We start from the raw sequence: 20,870 nt of genomic DNA on the forward strand, positions 1-20,870 counted from the left end.
AAAGAATTTTAAAGGATATATGATAAATTCCAGTGGAAATGTTTGTAGAAAATTATAATATTTTGGGACACTGTATTAATGCTGAATTTATAAATAGAAGATAACAATGGAAGCAATAGATATATATAAAGGGGCTTTGAACATGTGGAGATGAGAGGCAGCTAAGAGAGCATGGTGTTATCATTTCTCTCCTCAGACCTTTGCTGAAAGTCTTGGGATTGAAGGCAGGGATCTTAATCATGGCTTTGAGGAAGTATTAATCATCTGCCTGTAATTGCAGTGAGTGCAATAAAGCTTTATTTATATATATAAATAAAAGTGGGGGAGTGAGTTTCTTTTAAGCAAAATCTTGTTTTGAGGGATAGCTGCAAAAAAAGTTTGGATGAAAAGAAGAATAAATAATTAAAGTCAAGAGAGAGGGTGGGGGATTGTTGAAGCTCCTCTCTCTCTCTTTCTTTATTTCTTTTAAAGATGGAAACTTGAAATAGTAAAGAGGAAAAAAAAAAAAAAACTGAGAAAAGTTGCTTAGATAAAAGCAAAGGAGGTGGTGTGTATATGTGGGTGTCACCTGAAACTGTTTTCTTTGATTAGCGTGAGAGATTCCTGGAAACTAGCTGTGTAGTAACTAAAATTTTAATTACTCAACCTTGGGATTTTCAAGCCCCTTTTCTTCTTTTGGCTCTCTTTTAAATTATCATCATGGAGCCTGAAAATGCCCATCACCAACACCACCTTCAAGACCAGCTTCTTGGGTCTTCTTCTTCTTTACCTATCTCACCTTGTTATGGAGTTTCAAGCACCCATTCTTGGACCCCAACTACTGCTTTGTAAGTTAAACCTTTCTCTTTCTCTCTCTCTGGTTAAGCTTTCTACAAATATGTTTGTCTCTTCATACTTCACAGGCCATTATGAATTTACTTTAACTCCGGAATCTATCGCCCTTTTTTTTTTTCTGATTTGATGTGCATCAATCACAATTATGTTGTTTTAAGTTTTACTTATTTATCATTTGTTTGTTTTTTCAGGAGAATATTTTCTTTTTATTGCATTGTTTTTGGATTCCTAAAACTTGTCGGTTCACCAAGTACAGTGCATCAGATACTGCTCTCTCTCACTAATTGCTTCCCTTCCATTTTTTTTTTGGGCAGGAACTCCAGTGAGTTCAATCCGAGTTGTAATGGGGATATCTTACATTCCAGGCTGAAAAATGACATGTTAGTATCACCTCAAAACAGTTCCATGATCCAAGGCTGGACTAACAACGAAGGGAGCTTCACTACCCATTCTTGCCATGGCCTACACCTTCCTAAAATAAAGGACGAGCTTTCAGAATCTATCACTAAATTTACTGATATCCTAAGCGACAGTACCTCCAGCGTCATAGATTCTCACCACCTGCCTCCTCCAAACTACTTGAAAAATAATGAGCAAAGGGATTTGAGTGATCTCAGCCAGAAACTATTGCTCAAGACAATATCTTCTGGTTTCCCAATGTTTTCTACAGGACCGGAATTTTACTCGACTACCCAGAATTGTTCCATCCCTAGGAATAGCTTTTTACCTAGTAGAGGGAGTTTCAGCCAGATTTACCCTAGTATAAATATTTCAAGTTTGAACCAAGCTTCTTCTTCCCCCAATATCCCAAGCTCCTTCGACATGAATAATATGGAGGCCTTGGATCTCTTAAACCCAGCAAGGTTTAGCAGAAGCAGTAGATTTAGCTACCCTTCGGAAGATCATGATAATCTTGATATATACAAAGAGATCAGCCCTTCTTTTGGTCTTCATTACCACCATAATTTGCAACAGTCAAGTCAGAGGCCAGTAGCTTATACCCCTAGTAAAGTAAGTGCTCTCTATTCTTTCTTGTAGCAGCATTCATTTCTACCACAAACCATACCTCAAGTACAAAACATTATTGTTTTCTAACACTGCACTGTCATGGCTCTGATTTATATATATGTATATATGTATGACACTGCATTTTATGTTCCCTCCCCACCCTTTCATGCATTGAACTCAAAAATCAAATATAAGATCAACTAGTGCTAAGCATCTTATAATCCTATGTAAAAGTATAGTTGGAATCTCAATAATACTATCTAATACTCCATTAAATAACACAATAATGAGTAGAATATGATTAATTAGTGGAGCACTTTCTTAAATGATGCTAAGGTAAGAAAAGATTGGAAAGTTGAAAACCTTTATTCATAAGTAAGAATATTATCTTGTTCAAAACTATGCCCGCTAAAAGAAAACATATATGGGCACCTTCAGCTTTAATCGTTGTTGTATGCATATATCTTTACCAGAACTTTATGGCTTTATTATTATTATTTTTTTAAAACTTCTTTTTTATGATCATTCAACTGATCTTTACTCTTTGCACTCCATGAAAGACATCACCCTTCCCCACTGAAATAACAGAGGCAAAGAGACCCAGCATTTTACCAGAAACAAAGCCAGCAGCACCAACAACAACTACAGCCAAGAAATCTCGTTTGGAGTCACGCGCTTCATGCCCTCCCTTTAAGGTGCCCTAAGGAACATTAAACTAGACCTGATTCTTGATTTCCACGTTTTACAACCTTGTATCATGTTTGGGTTTGCATCAAACAGGTTAGGAAAGAGAAACTGGGAGACAGAATTGCAGCTCTTCAACAACTGGTAGCTCCTTTTGGCAAGGTAAAAGAGGAAAGAAACACAATAATAAACAACCACCAGTAGCTGCTATGCTGATAGAGAAAAGAAAAAGGAAAACAGAAGATTAATGAGAGAGATTAATTAATTTATTAGTAATAATCAGTCTTAGATTTAATTAATTAGTGGGTAATTGATGGAAAATGACGAGGTTACTTTTTTTTATTGCATGCGTTGGTGGTGGTGGGAGGATACCGCAGACAGATACAGCGTCCGTACTAATGGAGGCTATTGGATACATCAAATTCCTTCAAAATCAAGTCGAGGTACTATATATATATATATATATATATATCAATATCACTTCCCAAACATTCTCCTTGAATTTTGCGATTTCTTACGTTATATATTCATTTTACTATTCCTATTCTCTGACACATCTTTAAAATATTATTTCCACCTCAATATGAGACCCATTGGAAACTGCCACTTATGGGGGCTACTGCAACCCCCAACCTGTTACCTTCTCTAGAAGTAAACCCTAAATTATTCAGGCAAAACTAGCTGCTAGCTAGGGTTCTTTATAGGGTTTTATTCTATGGGTATGGAGTCCAATTTAAAACTAAATATTAGCCATTGTTGATTTCCCAAGAAGTTCTCAGCCTAGCTAGCTGGAGAGAAAGAGAGAGCTCAACATGAGCTTTCTTTGGAATGAGTTTAAGAAATCAAAGACTTAGTCATATCCCGTTAGAATCAATCTTGGTGTTTGGATTTTCCATGTAAACATGATCAGTTTACGTATGAATATGTGTATATACTGAATAATTACCGTATTTGTTTTCGACAGACACTGAGCGTTCCGTATATGAAGTTATCTCGCAATAAAACATCCAAATCCAAACAAGGGGTAAGAAAAAACATATCTACGGTGGCCAATGGAAACAATAACTTTGTCACGTCATTTTAAGGGACAATGGGTATTCAAATCATTTCAATTACTGTAACTTTTGAAAATTTTGTGCTGATGTTTAGGGTTCAACGATGGAGGACGAAAATGAAGAAGATGAAGCAAGGCCGGATCTCAGAAGCCGAGGTCTATGTCTAGTTCCATTGTCGTGCATGTCTTACATGACTAGTGAGAGCGGTGGGGGCGGCATTTGGCCGCCGCCCCCCAACTTCACCGGATGAAGTTAGAAAACAACTGCCGCTAGCTGGTTTGGAAGCGAGAAGAGTTATTAAATCTTGGGATATATATATATATATATATATACACATATATATTATGATAAAAAAAATACTGATTAGTTTCTAATCCCGTATGTTAGGAGAAATAATAAGTGCTGCTAGCATTGGTTTCAATGGAACAAATTTGGTCATCTTGTTTAAATTACTCTCTTACAAGACGGACCAAGCTTGATCCATTAACAACATTAATTCTTGTACTTTTTTTTTTAAATTTAATTTATAGTTTGTACCCTTTAGAGGAGCTTCCTCCACATTGTGTTTTTATCAATAATTAATTTCAATACTTAATTAGTTTGTTTGCCTAACACACATTCCTTTAATCTATAAGACTTAAAATTCATTTAAAATACTTTAAAAATAATTTAAAAACAATTAATGTTTTATTTTATAAGAAAGAAAAAATATTGAAAAGGGAAATATATTGCTGGCTTTATCTTAACTTAATTATTATTATTACGAATGTAATAATTTAAATATATAATATAAAAGGGAGGATAAGTAATTTAAACATTGGATATAAAATAATAGTAAATCTTCCTATGTTTCTTTCGTAGGCCACTTACTAGGTAAACTATATGGTATAAATTTTGTTACACTTTACAGTATAGGTATGAAAAGGATTTATATTTAAGTTTTCAATTATACTAATTTTGAATTCCATCAATTGATAATTTTTATCCTATTTTTATAAGAGAAAAGATGGAGTTGATAGTACGGATTAAAATCATATCAACTTAATTGAAGAGAATAAAATAACTATTTTTTAAAAATAAACTTATATGTTAATATTAATAAGATTATATATGTATTTTATTTATTTGAGAAAGCGATTTAAAAAAAACACTTATTATGTCTCATACAGTTTTTATCATTAACTATATGTTAACTTCCCTCTTGTTATTCTAAAAAGCTACCCAGTGTCCAATAATATTTAAAAATCTAAAAAAAGGCTGCTAATTATTTTTAAAAAATAAAAAAATTCAGTTAAATAAAATTATTTTCTCATCCACCTGTTCATTAATTGGGCGGCTGGGGTAGAGTGTATTGTACTTTGCCCGAAATGGGCCTAAAATCATACTCTGAACCCAATCCCAATTTTAGCTTTGGAAAAACAGAAACAAATGCAAACTTTGTGGATGGAACAAAATCAATTGTGTTTACTCATTTTCATTTTCTTTCGCGCATATTCGACAATATCAATGATCAATCTCATACACGTGTGTCTTTGCTTTATCTAGACAATTTTTTTATTAAAAATAAACAGATGGGCAAAGCCAGATGAAGTTGGAAGAAAATACATATTGAACCGCTTCCATTTATATAATATTCGTTGGTGCAATTTAAGACAATCCTCCATCAAGTAATTAGGATTTATATAGAATAACCCATCATACAGATAATATCAATCTCCATGCTTCCCACGATTTTCCGACCAGAGACAGAACAGCTCTATATTTCAGATTTCATCAAATTCATTACTTAACTATTGCTAAATTTAATACTTGTGTAGTATTTGATTGGCATTACCTTTAGGGGAATGTAACTTTAACTATGTTTAAACCTGTTTTTCTTCCTGAAAATATTATAAAATTAAAGATAAATAATTTTTTATATGTCCTAGATTGTTCTATGTTATAACTACTGTTGATATATTTGAAATTTGAATAAGATTACATTAATATTTTTGTTTTTCTACTAAAAATGAATAAAAATAAAAACACGCGTTCGAATCTCAAAAATCCATTGTATTAAAAAAGAACATATTGTATCGGTGTCGATTTTACCCTCCCGTCTTATCCACTTCCCTTCAAAAAGGAATTTGTTAGACAGCCTTATCCACATCGTTCGAGAGAATCAGTATAGACGTGGCGATCACGTAGAATCTTGAAATTTTCGGCCGCTGGCATCGTTGATCTGTTACAACTTAAAAGCGTGGCTCTGAGGCTCGGGCCTCGGTTCAGCCGTTTTTGTCGTTCTATCCCAAATCTCATTTCTCCCCTTCCATCAAACACAATACCACCAAACATGTTTAAAATATCTACCAAATGAAATTTTAATAATTAGAAACAAATCTATACAATTCAGGAATACTAGATTAACGACAAAAGAAGAATCCATGCCTTCTACTTATTTGTAAAACAAAAAAAAAAATGTAAATATACAATATTATTTATTTAGTGAAAGTTTGTAGGAAGTGGATACTTATTTTAAATTTTAATTTTTAGGATAAGTTTTAAAATATTATTTTATATTATCATCTTTAAAAATTATATATTTATAGAATTAGACATATTTTATTCAAATTTAAACAGTATTTTTCAAATTATAATATTGTATATTTTTCTTAATTTTAAAATTGTGTATACTTATCATCAACAAACACTGTAAAATTGCTAATAATTTTATTTTATATTTGCTATCAAAGCAAATAAATTTTATATTGAAAAGGAAAACTAAAAAAAAAAAAATCGAATCACACGGAACAGAACTACAGAAGGGATACAAGCGTAATTTGCGAAAAGAGTTTTTTTTTTTTTGAGATAAGGGTAAAGAGTTTCGGATGTTGCGGTGTTTCAATAATATCCAAAAGAAAAAAGAAAAAGAAAATCTCATGTATATTTTTGTCCATCTCTCATTTGCTTACTCTATATACTCTTTTTTCTTTCCATCTTTCATTCTCCGATTTTCATTCTATTTCTTTCTTTTCGAAGATCTTAGATCTTCGAAAACCTTATTCATTTCCACATTCTAATCAATCAGGACCGTCCTTCAACTTCCGAAGATTCTCCTGCTTCGCAATAACTTTGTTCTGATCGTTGATCGGCTTTTGATTCTTTGATCTTTGTATAGGTAATATAGTTGCCTGTTTTGGAAACCTTTCCAGGTGTAAAGTTTTATCTATCGAGTTTCACTTTAATTTATGCTTTAATTCTATCATGACTAGTTTTTGAATCGTAGGATCATCCATCCTTTTTAAATATAGAAGATTTCTTTATTGTTTTAGTTTTTAAATTCAGAGCTCTAACTAAGAAAACTAAAATGAACTGTAGATTTCATTTGAATGCTTTTTCATCAGTACACTTCAAGTTATGAATATAAGACATCTGACATTTAGTTTTTTTTTTAATTGTGGGTGTAGGTAGTGATCGGAGAAAGATGGTTTCGTTGCAAGGACCGGTGATTTGCCCTTCCGTTCACAGCAAACAGGTTGGGGTTGACACGCTGATGGTGAATAGGCCTTCTCCTTGGGCGAGGTTGCTTAGAAGTGATATATGGGGACGTACAAGAGTGATTGATGGAATGAAGTCTCATAAACTGAAAATACGATATTGCAAGACCATGGTGCACTGTAGTTTCAGTTCATCTTCAGATGGGAGTGGAAGCATGGCTGAGAGTTTCAATGAGAAGGATGAAGATTATGTTAATTCCACTGTGGTTGAAGCTGGTATATGGGTTCTCATTAAGCCAGTGATTGTTGGTTGGTTGGATGGTTGCTGCTGCCTTTTAATTTCGAAATTAACTTGTGCCTTTTATATATTTCATAACTGTTTCATGTAGATCATGTGAAGAGCGGACCTGATGGATTTATAATTAAAATGAGGGATGGTAGGCATTTAAGATGTATTCAAAACAATCCGCAAGCTGGAAATCTGCCAGATTATGCACCGCATCCTGCGATTGTTCTGAAGATGGAAGATGGGACTGGTCTTCTTCTCCCAATCATTGTTTGTATGTGATCTTACATGATCTTAGTCTTTTTTGGATCCATTTATTACCTTCCCAGTCATAATTGATATGGATTGTGGTTTTGAATGCAGTGGAGATGCCAAGTGTGTTGCTCATGGCAGCAATGAGCAATGTCCAAATTGTATGATATCATTTTCACTTCCGCGTTGAGTTTTATTTGGATTTCTCACTCGGTTTTGTTTTGAATATGGATGCTAACATATGTTTTGGCTATTATCTCCAGCCTAGACCTACAATGTATCAAGTTGTTAAGGACATGATTGAAAAGATGGGCTACTCGGTATGATTTCTTTTCCTGTCCGAATTCCCTTATTTCAACCAATTTTATTTTTATTATGATAAATACCTCATTCTTCTGCAGGTAAAGCTTGTCAGAGTTACTAAAAGGGTGCATGAGGCCTATTTTGCTCAGTTGTACCTAACAAAGGTACGTATGCACTTAAGCGTGAAACATATGATTGCTCTCTTACTGAAACTTTTAACTCGGGGGTAGTCTTCACTGACTCATTTTTGGTGTTGTCACAGGTGGGTGATGAAACAGAGTGTGTTAGTTTTGACCTTCGGCCTTCTGATGCTATCAACATTGCTGTGAGATGCAAGGTAAACTTTATATGTTAGTCTCTTGTATGATTTTTGGACTGGATCGAATGTTTATGCCAGTTTCATGATTAACAATACTTGAAGTGTATGCTAGGACTTGTTAGATTTTTCCCTCTACAGTAGTGTATAACCTTGGAAAATTGGTTTTTGTATTGTTGTCGATCTGATTGCGGGAATGCTGTATCCACTGTACAGATTATAGAAGCATTCATATGCTTTCTCATTGACCTCAGGTTGCTTTTCCCCTTTCTTTCTTTTGGTTTTCTTGTCCATTTAACTAGATATTGTTATGTGAAATATGGTTTACATAAAGTATTATGTGCCCTTTTTTTTTTGTTTACTTTCTGGACTGAATACACTCTCCATAAGAATGTGAAAGCCTTTTGGAACGATGACCTTTGAACCATACCTGACCTGCTATGCAGGTACCTATACAAGTGAATAAGTACTTGGCATATAGTGATGGAATGCGAGTGATGGAATCAGGGAAGCTGTCCGTACAGTCCACAGCTTCAGATGTTTTACCACATGCCGAACTGGACCAGTTAGTCTTGGAATCCCTTTGGAGATTGCATTTGTTTTCTTTACCGATAGAATTAGACTCATTAAAAATTGCGTGAGATTCTTGTCTCTGAATGCGGCTTACCTTAATTAATTTTCCAGGCCAAGTGGTCAGCCTTGTCTCGATTCAGAGGAGTTCAAAATTGTCGGCGACTTAAATGAGGCTATTTCTCAGGAACGTTACAAGGATGCTGGTACTCTCCCTGTGTCTTTCTCAGACATTGCATTGCTGTTTAACATAGGCTTAAGCCATTTGTCTTTTGTCCAATAGAATATCTATCTAATTATGATTAAAAAGAAGACTGGAGTGTAATTAGAATCGTAGCATCGCTTGGACCTTCCTCTTCATTTGTCAGCTTTTTTTTTTTGTTGTTAATTATCATTAATATGTTTATCATGATTCTGATGCTCTCTGACAGCTGATTTGAGAGACAAACTTGATAAGTTCCGGGCAGCAAGGAACTTGAGGAAATTCACGTGACAGGTGATGTTTATAATATGTGAATCTTGAAGGGGCTTTAGTTAATTGTGTGGTAGTGTCTCCTCTATCATCTCTGCCTATCTGTTTTTTTATTTTTTATTTAACAAAACTTGTAATAATTTGTTGCAGTTGTTTATGCTGGAGTTTTCAAGTGTAAATAGCAGTTATTGTTGAAGCTGACATCTATCGATCCGGCCGCAAGCAATTGTTTCTCATCCTTTTTTATTAATTCATATCAATTTATATGGAATAGGGAAGTCCCGTGAATATATATGTATATAAATAATCTTTGTACAGATATAGTTAGAATATTGGTAACAATTATTATTATTATTATTATTATTATTATTATTATTATATGTTAAAGCACGTTGGTTTATGATGACGCTTAACCATATATGGTTCTTGTTTCACCTGCTACCATTAAATCCAATTTTAAAGTAGAGATATAATAAAGCCGAGTTGTTTAATATTAATGAACTAACAAGAAATATTTATAATGTTTTCCATTTTTTACTGTTTTGAATATTTCAATTTATTTTCTTTATAATTTAATTTAATTTTTATAATATTATTAGTAGTTTTAAATTGATAATTAAATTAACTTTTTTTAGAAGTATTGATTCTTTTTTTCTTTCAATATTCAAGTTGTATACAAATTAAAAATACTATATATATATATGTGATCAGTTAATTAATTTTATAAAATACACTATAAATAATATATATTTTACTATTAAAACTTTATAAAATATTGAAAATTAAAATATATTAATAAAAACACAATCTAGTAGTTAGAAGTAGAGGTGCTCATAAGTCGGGCTGGGTCGGGTTTAAATAAAATTTTAGGCCTATTTATTAGGTTTGGGTTTAGTCCAAAAAAGGGACTAAAATTTTACCCAAGTCTGGTTTAAATAAAAACGTTAAAATTTGAGCCAAAATCGTATTAAAATTTTATATTATTTTTAATTTTTTTCTAATTTTTAAAAATATAATAAATAAAAAATATTTAAAATATTAAAATAAATATTTCTAACAAATTGAAAATAAATTAAAAATATGTATACTTAAATAACACAAAGATAGGTATAACTTAACAAGTAAATGTATAAAAATAATAACAACATAATAGTGAGCAAAAAGAAAGTAATTTTTTTTACATATTCAAGCTAGGTTAAGCTCGGACAAAAAATGCTTTACTTGAGATTCGACTCGTCTTCTAAATAGATTTTATTTTTTATCTAAGCCCATTTTTTGTTTATATTTTTACTCAAATTTTCCTACCTTTTAGAGGAGTCTTTAGGCCGAGCAGGTCTAGTTAGAGGGCTTAGAATGAATTTTTTTTGTTTAGACCTTTTAAAATTTTAAATTAATAAAAATAAAATTTTATTTTAATCTTTTTTAAAAAATAAAAATTTAATTTAATTTTTAAAAATTATAAAAATATAAACTATTGAAAATAATAATAGTTTACTATAACAAAATTTACGATTTAAATTTGACTCCACTAAAAATATTTTTTAGCTTCGCCCTGAGGCACGACATTGATATGATTGTTTTAACTGTAAAAATATCCTGCCCTGCACTTAGAACATAAGAGAGAATAAAGCAGTTAAAGGCACCGACAGAAACTCGTTTTCCGTAAGCAAATTCCCGTGAACAATATCTACTCACTGCAGCAGTTTATTAACACTACCAGTTTAGTTTTCAAACGGAGAGAAAGTCGGTCCCCCCATCCCATCTGGGCCCCTTTCCTGTTTGACGTTTGCTCCGCCGATAATTAATATATAAATAATATTTTTACCTTTTAGTTTTTTGCGATGTATTTATGTATTAATTTATCTCTCTTTTGTTTGTTTTGTCCGTCTAAACCTGAGCAGCCACGTCATTCCCGAAGATCGATTTCTTCGAACTGCCGTTTCCTTTTTAGATCCCACTGGTAAAATCTTCGGTTCCTTCGCTACTCCCATTGATTTCGGTTCCCTTCCTAAACAATCGTATCCACGTTCTGGATCGTGTGTTGCACTTTTCCACGAGACTGATCCTTCAAACATGTCCGGCCCGCTCGATCGTTTCGCAAGGCCTTGTGAGTGGAACTTTTCTGCTGCCAAGTCTATGCTTCATGCTTATTAGTTTTTTTTCTTTAATCGTTACTTGCTGCATCGTTTGAACTAATAATATTTCTGAATATCGATGAACTTGTTGTAGGTTTTGAAGGTATTGTTTGTAATGATGAAAGGAAAGACAGGAAATCGGATTTCGAAGTCTCTGAAGATGACAGGAGGACTAGAATCGGGAATTTAAAGAAGAAAGCGATAAAGGCATCGAGTAAGTTTAAACGTTCTCTTAAGAAGAAGAGTAGTAGGAGGAAAAGTGGTCTCTCTGTTTCGATTAAGGACTTTCGTGATATCGAGGAGCTGCAGACTGTTGATGCTTTCCGTCAGGCATTAATAGCCGAGCAGTTGCTTCCTGCTAGGCATGACGATTATCATATGCTACTGAGGTACGTTTAAAATCCACTATGCTTTTTATGTAGGATTGCTTCAACGATTTTTACCGATGCAAAATTGGTTTATTTGCACTGTGCTTGGTGGTTTTCTTGCAGATTCTTGAAAGCAAGGAAGTTCGACATCGAAAAAGCAAAGCACATGTGGGATAATATGATCCAATGGAGGAAAGACTTTGGTACTGATACTATTTTGGAGGTGATCCCATCTTATTGCAGGAATACTCTTACTTACTTACTGCATTAGATATTTGCTTCTATCCTTAGTTTTAAGGACATGTATAACTTTTTTTTCCAAGTTGTTATTCACTTGTTGCCTGCTTTTTTGTAGAGAAATACTGACCTTTTTTTGTTTTTTGTTTTTTTAATATTATTATGATTTAACCAGGATTTTGAGTTCAGTGAGTTGAATGAAGTGTTGAAGTACTACCCTCAAGGTTATCATGGGGTGGATAAGGAAGGAAGACCGGTTTACATTGAATTGCTAGGAAAAGTTGAACCTGACAAGCTCATGCGAGTCACAACTTTGGAACGATATGTAAGATACCATGTGCAGGAATTTGAGAAGTGTTTTGCTATTAAGTTTCCGGCTTGCTCCATTGCTGCGAAGAGACACATAGATTCAAGTACAACTATTTTGGATGTTCAAGGCATGGTATGTTTTATGTTGCTTCTTATATTTTAGGGTCCTCCCTGACATCATTTTATGATGGCCTAACAAGAGTCTATCACAGTATTTGCATGTTGATCACTTCCAGTCATTTTTGTTCTCAGGGATATAAAAACTTTACCAAGACTGCACAAGATCTTGTGAGGCGGCTGCAGAAGATTGATGGTGATAACTACCCTGAGGTAGCATGTTCGTCCTATTGCTAATTAATCTGCTCAGATATTTTGTGAATATAGCTTGTGTTTTCAGCATTGATAGAAATTTGTCAGGAATGTTTATTATGATTGCCCTTCTACAGACTCTTTACCGTATGTTCATCATTAACGCTGGTCCGGGTTTTAAAATGGGCCTGAAAGCTGTCAAATCTTTTCTTGATTCTAAAACAGCTAGTAAGATCAATGTAAGTTCAAAATCTTTGTATAATTTGGTTTTTTACTAGAGTTGAAGTATGGACTCTCGGTTACTGGAAGTTACCTCATTTTTGAAATTTCTCTCAGGTTCTGGGTAGCAACTACCAGAATAAGTTGCTTGAAATTATTGAAGCAAGGTAATAAAATGTTTTTGGTTGCTGATATGTGGGTTAATTCACATTTAGTTGTGCTGGAAAGTAAAGGGTTTTGATATATTGAACTTGGTTAGTGAGTTGCCGCAATTTCTTGGAGGTAGCTGCATTTGTTCTGACCAGGGAGGTTGTATGAGATCAGACAAAGGTCCCTGGAAAGACCCCAACATATTAAAGGTGTAATATGCACTATGTGAATAAAATTGGGTTATTTTCCAATCTCCTTCATTTTCATTGTTATCCCATACATGTTTTAAGCAATATGAATGCTATCTTAATGTAGATGATTGCCAGTGGTGAAGCACTATTTCCCAGACAGATTGTAACAGTTTCAAACAGTGAGGGAAGGGTAATTGCCTATGATAAGCCATGTTATCCTTTGGTACGGTTCATTATTTGTCTTTTGCAGTGCATATTATACCTTCTCAGCTTTGTATTTTGCATTGTTAGAATTTAATCAAATATTCTCTAATTTTTAAATGTTCATCCTGAATCAGATAAAGAGTAGTGACACATCTACTGCTGAGTCAGGATCTGAAGTGGAAGAACTTGCTTCCCCTAAGAAAACTAGAAGCTATTTACATCCAATATTGGCTCCCGTTAGTGAAGAGGTAGATAGTTGCAAATTGCTTGACAGATTTAAGTGGCATAAAAGGATTTCATTCGTTACATGCTAGATCCATAGTTTAAAAGACCACCTAATACCAGAATAGTCTTTCTTCTATTCAAGAGTGAGTATATAGGTGGATGCTTTGCTCACTGTATAAAATAACATGGTAACACCCTAAGAAGTGGAACTGCACTTTCAGTGTCAGACTATAAATTCTTCAATCTTGAAGTTGTAACAACATACCATGATATTTGTATAGGCTAGAATGGCTGGCAAGGTGATCTGTGGTGGTGGTTCGTCTGAGTATGGTGAGTATGTTCCCATGATTGACAAGGTTGTAGATTTGGAATGTGAGAAACAAGTGTCACGTCAAACTCTATATACTTCTGAAGGTTAGCAAAATGAGCTACGTTAAAAGGTGTTTTATTTATTTATCTTTTCTTTTTTCTTTTTTACTTCAATGAAGCCTACTATCTTTAATTGCAGGGACTCCTCTGCTGCTGGAAAGGCAAACTCCAAAAGGAATCTATGGTCGTATCATTGCTATAGTTGTTGCCTTCTTGACTTTTTTAACATTTATCCAAACAATGGCATTGAATCTGATGAAAAAGAAGAGTTCAACTGATTTAACATGTAGCATTCCTGAGCAGCATATTGAACCAACGTACAAGGAGGAAACTCGTCCACCTTCTCCTGCTCCAAGGTTTACTGAGGCAGACGTCCTGTCATCTGTTGTAAGAAGGCTGGGTGATCTAGAAGAGAAGATTGAGATGCTGCAATCAAAACGATTTGAGATGCCTCATGAGAAAGAGGAGTTGTTGAATGCTGCTATGTATCGTGTGGAAATGCTAGAAGCAGAACTAATTGCTACAAAGAAGGTAACCATTCTATGCTTCCAGCTCCGAGTATAGATTATCTCTTCCATGCCGCGTTCTTAGGTTGTTACTTGTGAGTAGCCTTAAGAAGCATTTCAAGCCTGTCTTGATCTTTGTCCCAAACTGTTCTACTCCTTTACTAAATGACCGGAGCCTGATGTAAGAGAAGGCTACAGTGGTACAGCACCGTTTGTTATTTGATATAAGGATTCCGTAATGATGCATGTTTTCTTGTTTCTTGACGACTGTTGTTTACATGAGCAGGCTCTCCATGAAGCTATAATTCGGCAGGACGAACTCCTTGCACGCATACAAAGTGAAGTAGTAGTCAAACCTGGGGTAAGTCAAAAGATAATTAAATTCAACCGTGAACTGATGCAATATGATTAAATTTTCATTAGTTAGATAAATGATTTGTACGTTTGCATGCATGATGCAGAGAAGGAAGCTGTTTTGCTGGTGCAAATGAGAATGAGATGTATGTACCGAAAAGAATCGATCAAATGTTCAATAATATTTGTGGTGTGTGTATGCATGCATATTGAAGATGGATAGAAAGCTTTGTTGGGGTGATATATCAGATTATCAGAGTCGAAGGGAAATGAGGTGTAAATAAAAATACCAAACAGAAGCGTGTAACAGTGTCATTAGGACCGGCTGGTTTTGCAGTGGTGAATGGATATTTTTTTTGTTGGGTTAGTGCACATTTTAATGTAGTATAAAATGTTGTTTTGTTTTGTAACACAAATATTTTGTGTTATTGTTTGTGTTATATCTTTTTGTTCATTGTGTTTATGCTATATATACATATCAGGTTTAAAGAATTATTTATTAACATATTAATAATTTATGCTACATAAATAATGCATTTATTTTATTTATGTTAAAATATATTATATTAAAAATGTTTATCACTGTTAATTTATGCTATATATACATATCAGGTTTAAAGAATTATTTATTAACATATTAATAATTGATTAAGGTGTTAAAAAAATGTAATAAATAATTACCTTTTTGTGTAAATAATATTATATTTGTGTAATAGTTTTCCTTTTTTCTAAAAAAAGCCAAAAAGAATGTAAATCGCAATGAAAAAAGGGTCAATAATATTTGCTGGACTCCCTCCCTGACCGTCGGTGTTTCAAACAGAAGCAGAGCAACTGTTCTGGTCGGACTCTTTTGGTGGTTTGTTCCGATGTTCAAAGATTTTGGTTATTGGATCTCATTTTCTTCTCAATGTTGACGCGTCTGCAGAGTAACAAACTTTTCTCCAAGGTTTGTATAGTTATATGGGGTTTCCTTTCTACACTTTCGCTTGCGTCGTATTATCTGACTTATTGTTCTCGCGATCTGCGTTTTTATTTTTAGGTTCTTCTGAGTCGTTACAAAAATGGGTTTCCCAATCTTATCTCTGGGTCTCAATTTTTAAGAGGTTTTAACGAGATTGCAAAGCATGGGTTTTCTGTAATGTCGGGTGATAATCTACGGAGCCTATCTAACAGTGCTTCCCCGAGGAATTACCGAGTCGTAGTGGCTGCAACTCGTGAAATGGGAATAGGGAAAGATGGCAAGTTGCCATGGAGATTGCCTTCTGATCTCAAATTCTTCAAGGAACTTACAGTGACAACATCAGATCCTGAGAAGAAGAATGCTGTAGTAATGGGTAGAAAAACCTGGGAGAGTATTCCACTTGAGTTTAGACCTTTACCCGGTCGCCTGAATGTTGTCCTTACTCGTTCCCAGAGTTCTGATATTACAACTGGAGAAAATGTTGTAATATGTGGGAGCACTCCATCAGCTTTCGAACTATTAGCCGAGGATCCTTATTGTTTTTCAATAGAGAAGGTGTTTGTCATTGGCGGTGGCCAGATATTCAGGTAGATTTTTTAGTAAAAGTTGTTGAATTTCATTGCATATTTGTTGGGGAAAGATAATGTCTTGATGTTTTACAATGCAGGGAAACACTCAATGCTCCAGGTTGCGAAGCCATTCACATTACTGAAATTGGGACAAGCATTGAATGCGATACCTTCATTCCTTCAATTGACTCGTCTTGTTTCCAGCTGTGGTACTCTTCGAAGCCATTGGAAGAAAATAATGTCCGGTTTTCATTTGCAACTTATGTTCGTGTTAGATCTAGGACAACTGATAATTATGAGGTAAAAGACTTGAGTTTCTTGCCCAGGATGATTGTTGAGAGACGAGATGAATGAGTCGATTAGTAAATACTACTGAGACTTGTTCATGAAACTATCTCAAGTGGCAAGCAAGATCCTTGACTGGTTAGATGCAGAATTCATTTGCCTAGGTAGTCTTAAACTTTGGTTCTCTATGACTCTACTGCTCTTTGCCTTACATTTTATTGTTGTTGCTGAGGTTTAAATGTAAATATGAGCATCATCCCCAGTCCATGATGTGATTTGGTACAATGTAAGTCTATCTTTGCAGATCTTTTCATCTTCTTATATAACTAAGGTACTTACTTATGTTGTTGCTGTACCTTAGGTTGGTTCTTCTTTATCGAATTCATTCTTTTTTTTGTACAAAGATTATCCTGTCCATAGGGAATGCAGATTTTGGTGATCAATGAGCAAAAGAAAAGACTGCATCTTTGATCCATTGGGTTTTTAGGATGATTGTAAAGAGAAATAGAAAGATTCACTGCCCTTTTATTAGCATTCAATTATATTTCTCTCTGAAGCAATGCCAATGGTTGTCTTGTTGTATAGACAATTACATTTTACATAAATATTGTACAAATGTTTGAGCAGCAAAATGGCGTTAAGATAATGGCACCTCACTCAAAAGAGAATTGCAGGAACTGTTGTGCTTTACTTGCATCAAACACATTCAATTATATGAATCTAGTTTGTGTTAGTATATTGCCTGGTTGAGAAGTGAAGGGACGGTTTTGGGGTTGTGCAGGTTATTTATTTATGTTTTTTCTACTTGCGGTTTGAGCAATCACAGTTTAGGCCTTCAAAAGCAATTTTGCCTTTGCATGGAGAACCCTTTTCTTCTTTTTTTTTGGGTTTTAGGTAGGTGCTTTGCCACCTGTCAAGGCCGAAGAGGTAATCCATTATCTCAATAAAAGCCCATAAGGATGAAAAAGCTAAAAGCAAGGCAGCCCAATGATCTGTTATTGAAGCCTGGTAATGATAAAACTCAAAGTAATCATTCTCATGCTGAATATAGTCGGGAACGGTAGGTAGAAGCAAGGAAGCAACATTAATAATAATAGCCACCTAAAATGTTGTAAAGTCTTTTTCCTACTAAAAGGAAATGGATCAAACGTGTTGATATCATCCAAGTAAAATAGACAGCTTTCATAGATTAATATTTATTAAACACATCTCCATTTGTATGAAAACTGACCACTCCATTGCCGTCACATCTCTTCTAATTCTAATCAGAAGCCAATGTTTCTTGTGATATTACTACTATGGCTTTATTGTTTTTTAAAATTTATAGTTAAAAATATTTGTGAGCTCATACAAGATGACAACAAACCTCATTTAATTATTGTTCCATTTTAATTGAGCTTCAAAATATTACTATACTAAACAAGTGCTTCTGTTAGTTTAGTTATTAATTTAGATGTAAAATGCTTTCACGATGAAAATGTAAATAATACGTTCCTATTTCATGGACAACTGATTTTAATTTGTTAAAAGTTTAAACTACGTTAATAAAATTTGAAAGAGTTTTTTTTTAACAATTAAATCTAAACTATTATATGGTAAATACACAGGTGTTTATACTTTAATTCATGTAACGTGTGGAAAAGTTGAATAATTTAATATTAATATTTTTATGTGAAGCTAGAGTTAAAAGAAGAGTAATAAACATAGCCATTTCTAACCATTAATGGGATTATTCCAACTAATGGGATGAATCTCTATATTCGGGAAATGTGTATTTTGCAGAAAATAAAATGATTGATAAAAGAAATATAAACCTTTTAGACATACTAAAAGTTGGCCATGAAACATCATAAGGTTTATGATATACAAGGGACCGAAAAAGGCTAAATATGCTTATCCAGAGCTACTTGAAAGATATGAAGTTCCTCTGGCACTTGTCATTTTGAAACTAGAATTCTAGATATGCAACAAAAGCTTACATTGGGAATATGGGGGGATCTTAATTTTACAGAATGGAACAATGATGGTAAAGATCATCATGCACAACGTACCAAACTTCACATCTCCGGCATGTCTTTGGAGAGTATATCACTACATCTTTCCGGCAATCCTTCTTCTCATCCTTCTTCTCATCCTTCTTCTCCTCTTTTGCGGCCCCTATACTTACGATCGATGCGTGTTTACGGAACTTCCTGACTTTCTTAATGATCTTAAACGGATCAGCTTCGCCGGTAACCATTACCGTATTTTTCGATGGATCGAGGGTGATGGACGTTATCCCCACTAGCTCTGAAATTACATGCATTACCTTCTGCCTGCACTTTGGACACAGCAGCTCCACTGACAGGATTGTTTTCTGCAACACCCAAAACAAAGAGTCAGATTCTATGGCACTTTGTCCCTGCTCAGAACAATAATATCCTATGACAAATAGAAGTACTGTAGGATGTCAGTGCAGGCTGCAGGGAGAGAATGGCAGAGCAGGAATTGATGAGTTCAAAATTAAATGCTTCCACAGAACAAACATCAAATTACATATATAAAAAGCGCAAATATAGGAAGCAAAATAGGTATCAAGGGAATGGAATGAAACCTTCGACATGGTGTTTTTCAATAAAGCAGACACAATAAACAAAGTTGTATAAGACTTAGGAATGTGAAGAAGCTTTTTTTTTTCAATGGATCCAAGCAGTCTTACTTTTATATATAAAATTATTACTACATCTCTCTCAACTTTCATTTCATTACATGTAAATTTTTTGTCTTCTAAATATGTTTGTTTTTTTTACTTAAGGCTTTGGATAAAAGAAGTTTTGTTGGGAAGTAAATGGACTGACAGTATTAGTTGGTGAGAAGTAAATGCCAGTCAGAAGATGTTTGATTGTTTACCAATGGCACCTTGCTCATTAAATGTGGAATGTTTACGCACATGAAGGGAAAAAACAGAAACCTTCATACTTGGGAGTTTTCACTCATGATGATGTTGAACAAGTTTTGAATGGTTTCCCTGGCTCACAAATGTATGTTCTTTCAATTGCTAAAACTAAATCATACAACCAGTATGACATTAACGATTTCATGCTATGAAAAGTTCCCAGTCGACTGAGCAAATAATCATTTGTACGGAGTACAGACAGTGGGATGGTTTATCCGAGAGATGCCAGAATAACCAGATGGAACAAAATTTTCTTGTAATTGCAGAACACTGTCAGACCTATGACTCCTTGAGTTTTTCACTGCAAATTTAGCCGTGTTTCTACGGTTACCCACGCGTCCCTATCTCCCCCATTGTGGACATGTGATGTGAGACCAAGCTTGTCTGCCTACGACCCAGACGTCCTCCCTTCAATGCTCCCATCCCCTCGAGTTATACAAAATATTACACAAATTATAACATTTCTAATGTTTTGTATAGTTGCACACATTTCTTAATTATATAATTTTTTATAAATCTTGTAATTTTTTTAATACATATCGCATTACATTTTCCAATTATACAAACTATTACAATTTTTTTAATGCTTTGTGTAACATTGAAGCTGATGGAAAGCTCAAATTAAGGTCTTTTGAGAATTTTAGTTGTTGCTCTATGAGTCTTATCACATTAAATTAGGAAAAATTACACAAATTGGTCAGGTTTAGAAACAAATCAGAGAACAAAATTCATTAGTTGGTCTTTCAAACAAAAATTCTGCTCTCATCTCATCAACTTTAATGCAATGAGTACTCTTTCTCATCACCATAAATTACAATCAAGTTAGCCACACAAAAAAAAGCAGTAACTTCAATATCCAGCTGTATGATTCATAATTTGGCATGTAGAGTCGAGATGTAACGGCAGTGAGTAGTTGGCACATCACTTTCCCTGTTAGCCCAAACCCTTACCTTATGTTCCGTCATTTTGATATATTTTTTCACCAAGGAATGTTAAAAAGCTCTCCCTCTTAAACCTGATGAGACATGCCAATATAAACACTGAAAGATATAAAATGCATTACCTCGTTCTAAGCAAAGGAAAAAGGTGTGAAGTTCGATGGCAAGAATAGATGATTATTGACAACTTGGAATTTTACTTCAAGGGGCTGAGAAATATCATAGCTTTACAAAACATGAGAGCATTCATTTATTTATTCGACTAAGTATAGGAATAGCAGTAACATTTTTGGTAGATTATCAACTAACCATACTCTGGAAAGAGGATGCACATGGTTATCTGATTTTAT

The 20,870-nt window shown here is 34.1% G+C and overlaps 5 protein-coding genes across 9 annotated transcripts; 4 read left to right on the top strand and 1 right to left on the bottom strand.

Annotated features, from left to right (window-relative positions):
- Positions 1–4,139, top strand: LOC105769036 (transcription factor bHLH110). The gene is made up of 7 exons (XM_012589410.2): positions 1–827; positions 1,149–1,845; positions 2,403–2,537; positions 2,623–2,688; positions 2,904–2,969; positions 3,491–3,550; positions 3,676–4,139. Exons 1-7 carry the CDS (start codon positions 700–702, stop codon positions 3,829–3,831), a joined length of 1,308 nt encoding a protein of 435 aa, XP_012444864.1. The 5' UTR covers positions 1–699; the 3' UTR covers positions 3,832–4,139.
- A 2,357-nt stretch (positions 4,140–6,496) lies between these two features.
- On the top strand, positions 6,497–9,656 carry LOC105769037 (bifunctional nuclease 2). Of its 4 annotated transcripts, none has more exons than XM_012589411.2 (11): positions 6,501–6,738; positions 7,028–7,366; positions 7,447–7,617; positions 7,707–7,756; positions 7,859–7,915; positions 7,997–8,062; positions 8,161–8,235; positions 8,661–8,779; positions 8,899–8,990; positions 9,216–9,280; positions 9,407–9,656. In XM_012589411.2, exons 2-10 carry the CDS (start codon positions 7,045–7,047, stop codon positions 9,275–9,277), a joined length of 1,014 nt encoding a protein of 337 aa, XP_012444865.1. In that variant the 5' UTR covers positions 6,501–6,738; positions 7,028–7,044; the 3' UTR covers positions 9,278–9,280; positions 9,407–9,656. The 4 variants fall into 4 exon arrangements, 2 of the variants coding, with proteins under 2 accessions (XP_012444865.1, XP_012444866.1); XM_012589412.2 differs by having other exon boundaries at positions 6,502–6,738; positions 7,028–7,333; XR_001125945.2 differs by having other exon boundaries at positions 6,497–6,738; positions 8,899–9,280.
- Positions 9,657–10,912: 1,256 nt separating this feature from the next.
- Positions 10,913–15,327, top strand: LOC105769034 (phosphatidylinositol/phosphatidylcholine transfer protein SFH8). The gene is made up of 14 exons (XM_012589403.2): positions 10,913–11,363; positions 11,486–11,780; positions 11,883–11,982; positions 12,172–12,438; positions 12,558–12,635; positions 12,752–12,853; positions 12,951–13,000; positions 13,093–13,192; positions 13,299–13,397; positions 13,513–13,626; positions 13,885–14,017; positions 14,112–14,503; positions 14,765–14,839; positions 14,940–15,327. The coding sequence occupies exons 1-14, from the start codon at positions 11,330–11,332 to the stop codon at positions 14,967–14,969; spliced, it is 1,869 nt and encodes a 622-aa protein (XP_012444857.1). The 5' UTR covers positions 10,913–11,329; the 3' UTR covers positions 14,970–15,327.
- Positions 15,054–16,989, top strand: LOC105769038 (bifunctional dihydrofolate reductase-thymidylate synthase-like). 2 transcript variants are annotated; one of them, XM_012589415.2, is made up of 4 exons: positions 15,054–15,195; positions 15,653–15,778; positions 15,872–16,380; positions 16,461–16,989. In XM_012589415.2, the coding sequence occupies exons 2-4, from the start codon at positions 15,740–15,742 to the stop codon at positions 16,714–16,716; spliced, it is 804 nt and encodes a 267-aa protein (XP_012444869.1). In that variant the 5' UTR covers positions 15,054–15,195; positions 15,653–15,739; the 3' UTR covers positions 16,717–16,989. The 2 variants fall into 2 exon arrangements, with proteins under 2 accessions (XP_012444869.1, XP_012444868.1); XM_012589414.2 differs by lacking the exon at positions 15,054–15,195 and having other exon boundaries at positions 15,524–15,778.
- Positions 16,990–18,421: 1,432 nt separating this feature from the next.
- LOC128041302 (uncharacterized) lies at positions 18,422–19,406 on the bottom strand. Its single transcript, XM_052631104.1, has 2 exons — positions 19,241–19,406; positions 18,422–19,003 (listed from the first exon to the last, which is right to left on the bottom strand). Exons 1-2 carry the CDS (start codon positions 19,385–19,387, stop codon positions 18,653–18,655), a joined length of 498 nt encoding a protein of 165 aa, XP_052487064.1. The 5' UTR covers positions 19,388–19,406; the 3' UTR covers positions 18,422–18,652.
- Between the last annotated feature and the right edge of the window lie 1,464 nt (positions 19,407–20,870).

This window comes from Gossypium raimondii, chromosome 5 (genome assembly GCF_025698545.1).
Source record: "Gossypium raimondii isolate GPD5lz chromosome 5, ASM2569854v1, whole genome shotgun sequence".
Classification (NCBI taxonomy): Eukaryota; Viridiplantae; Streptophyta; class Magnoliopsida; order Malvales; family Malvaceae; genus Gossypium; species Gossypium raimondii.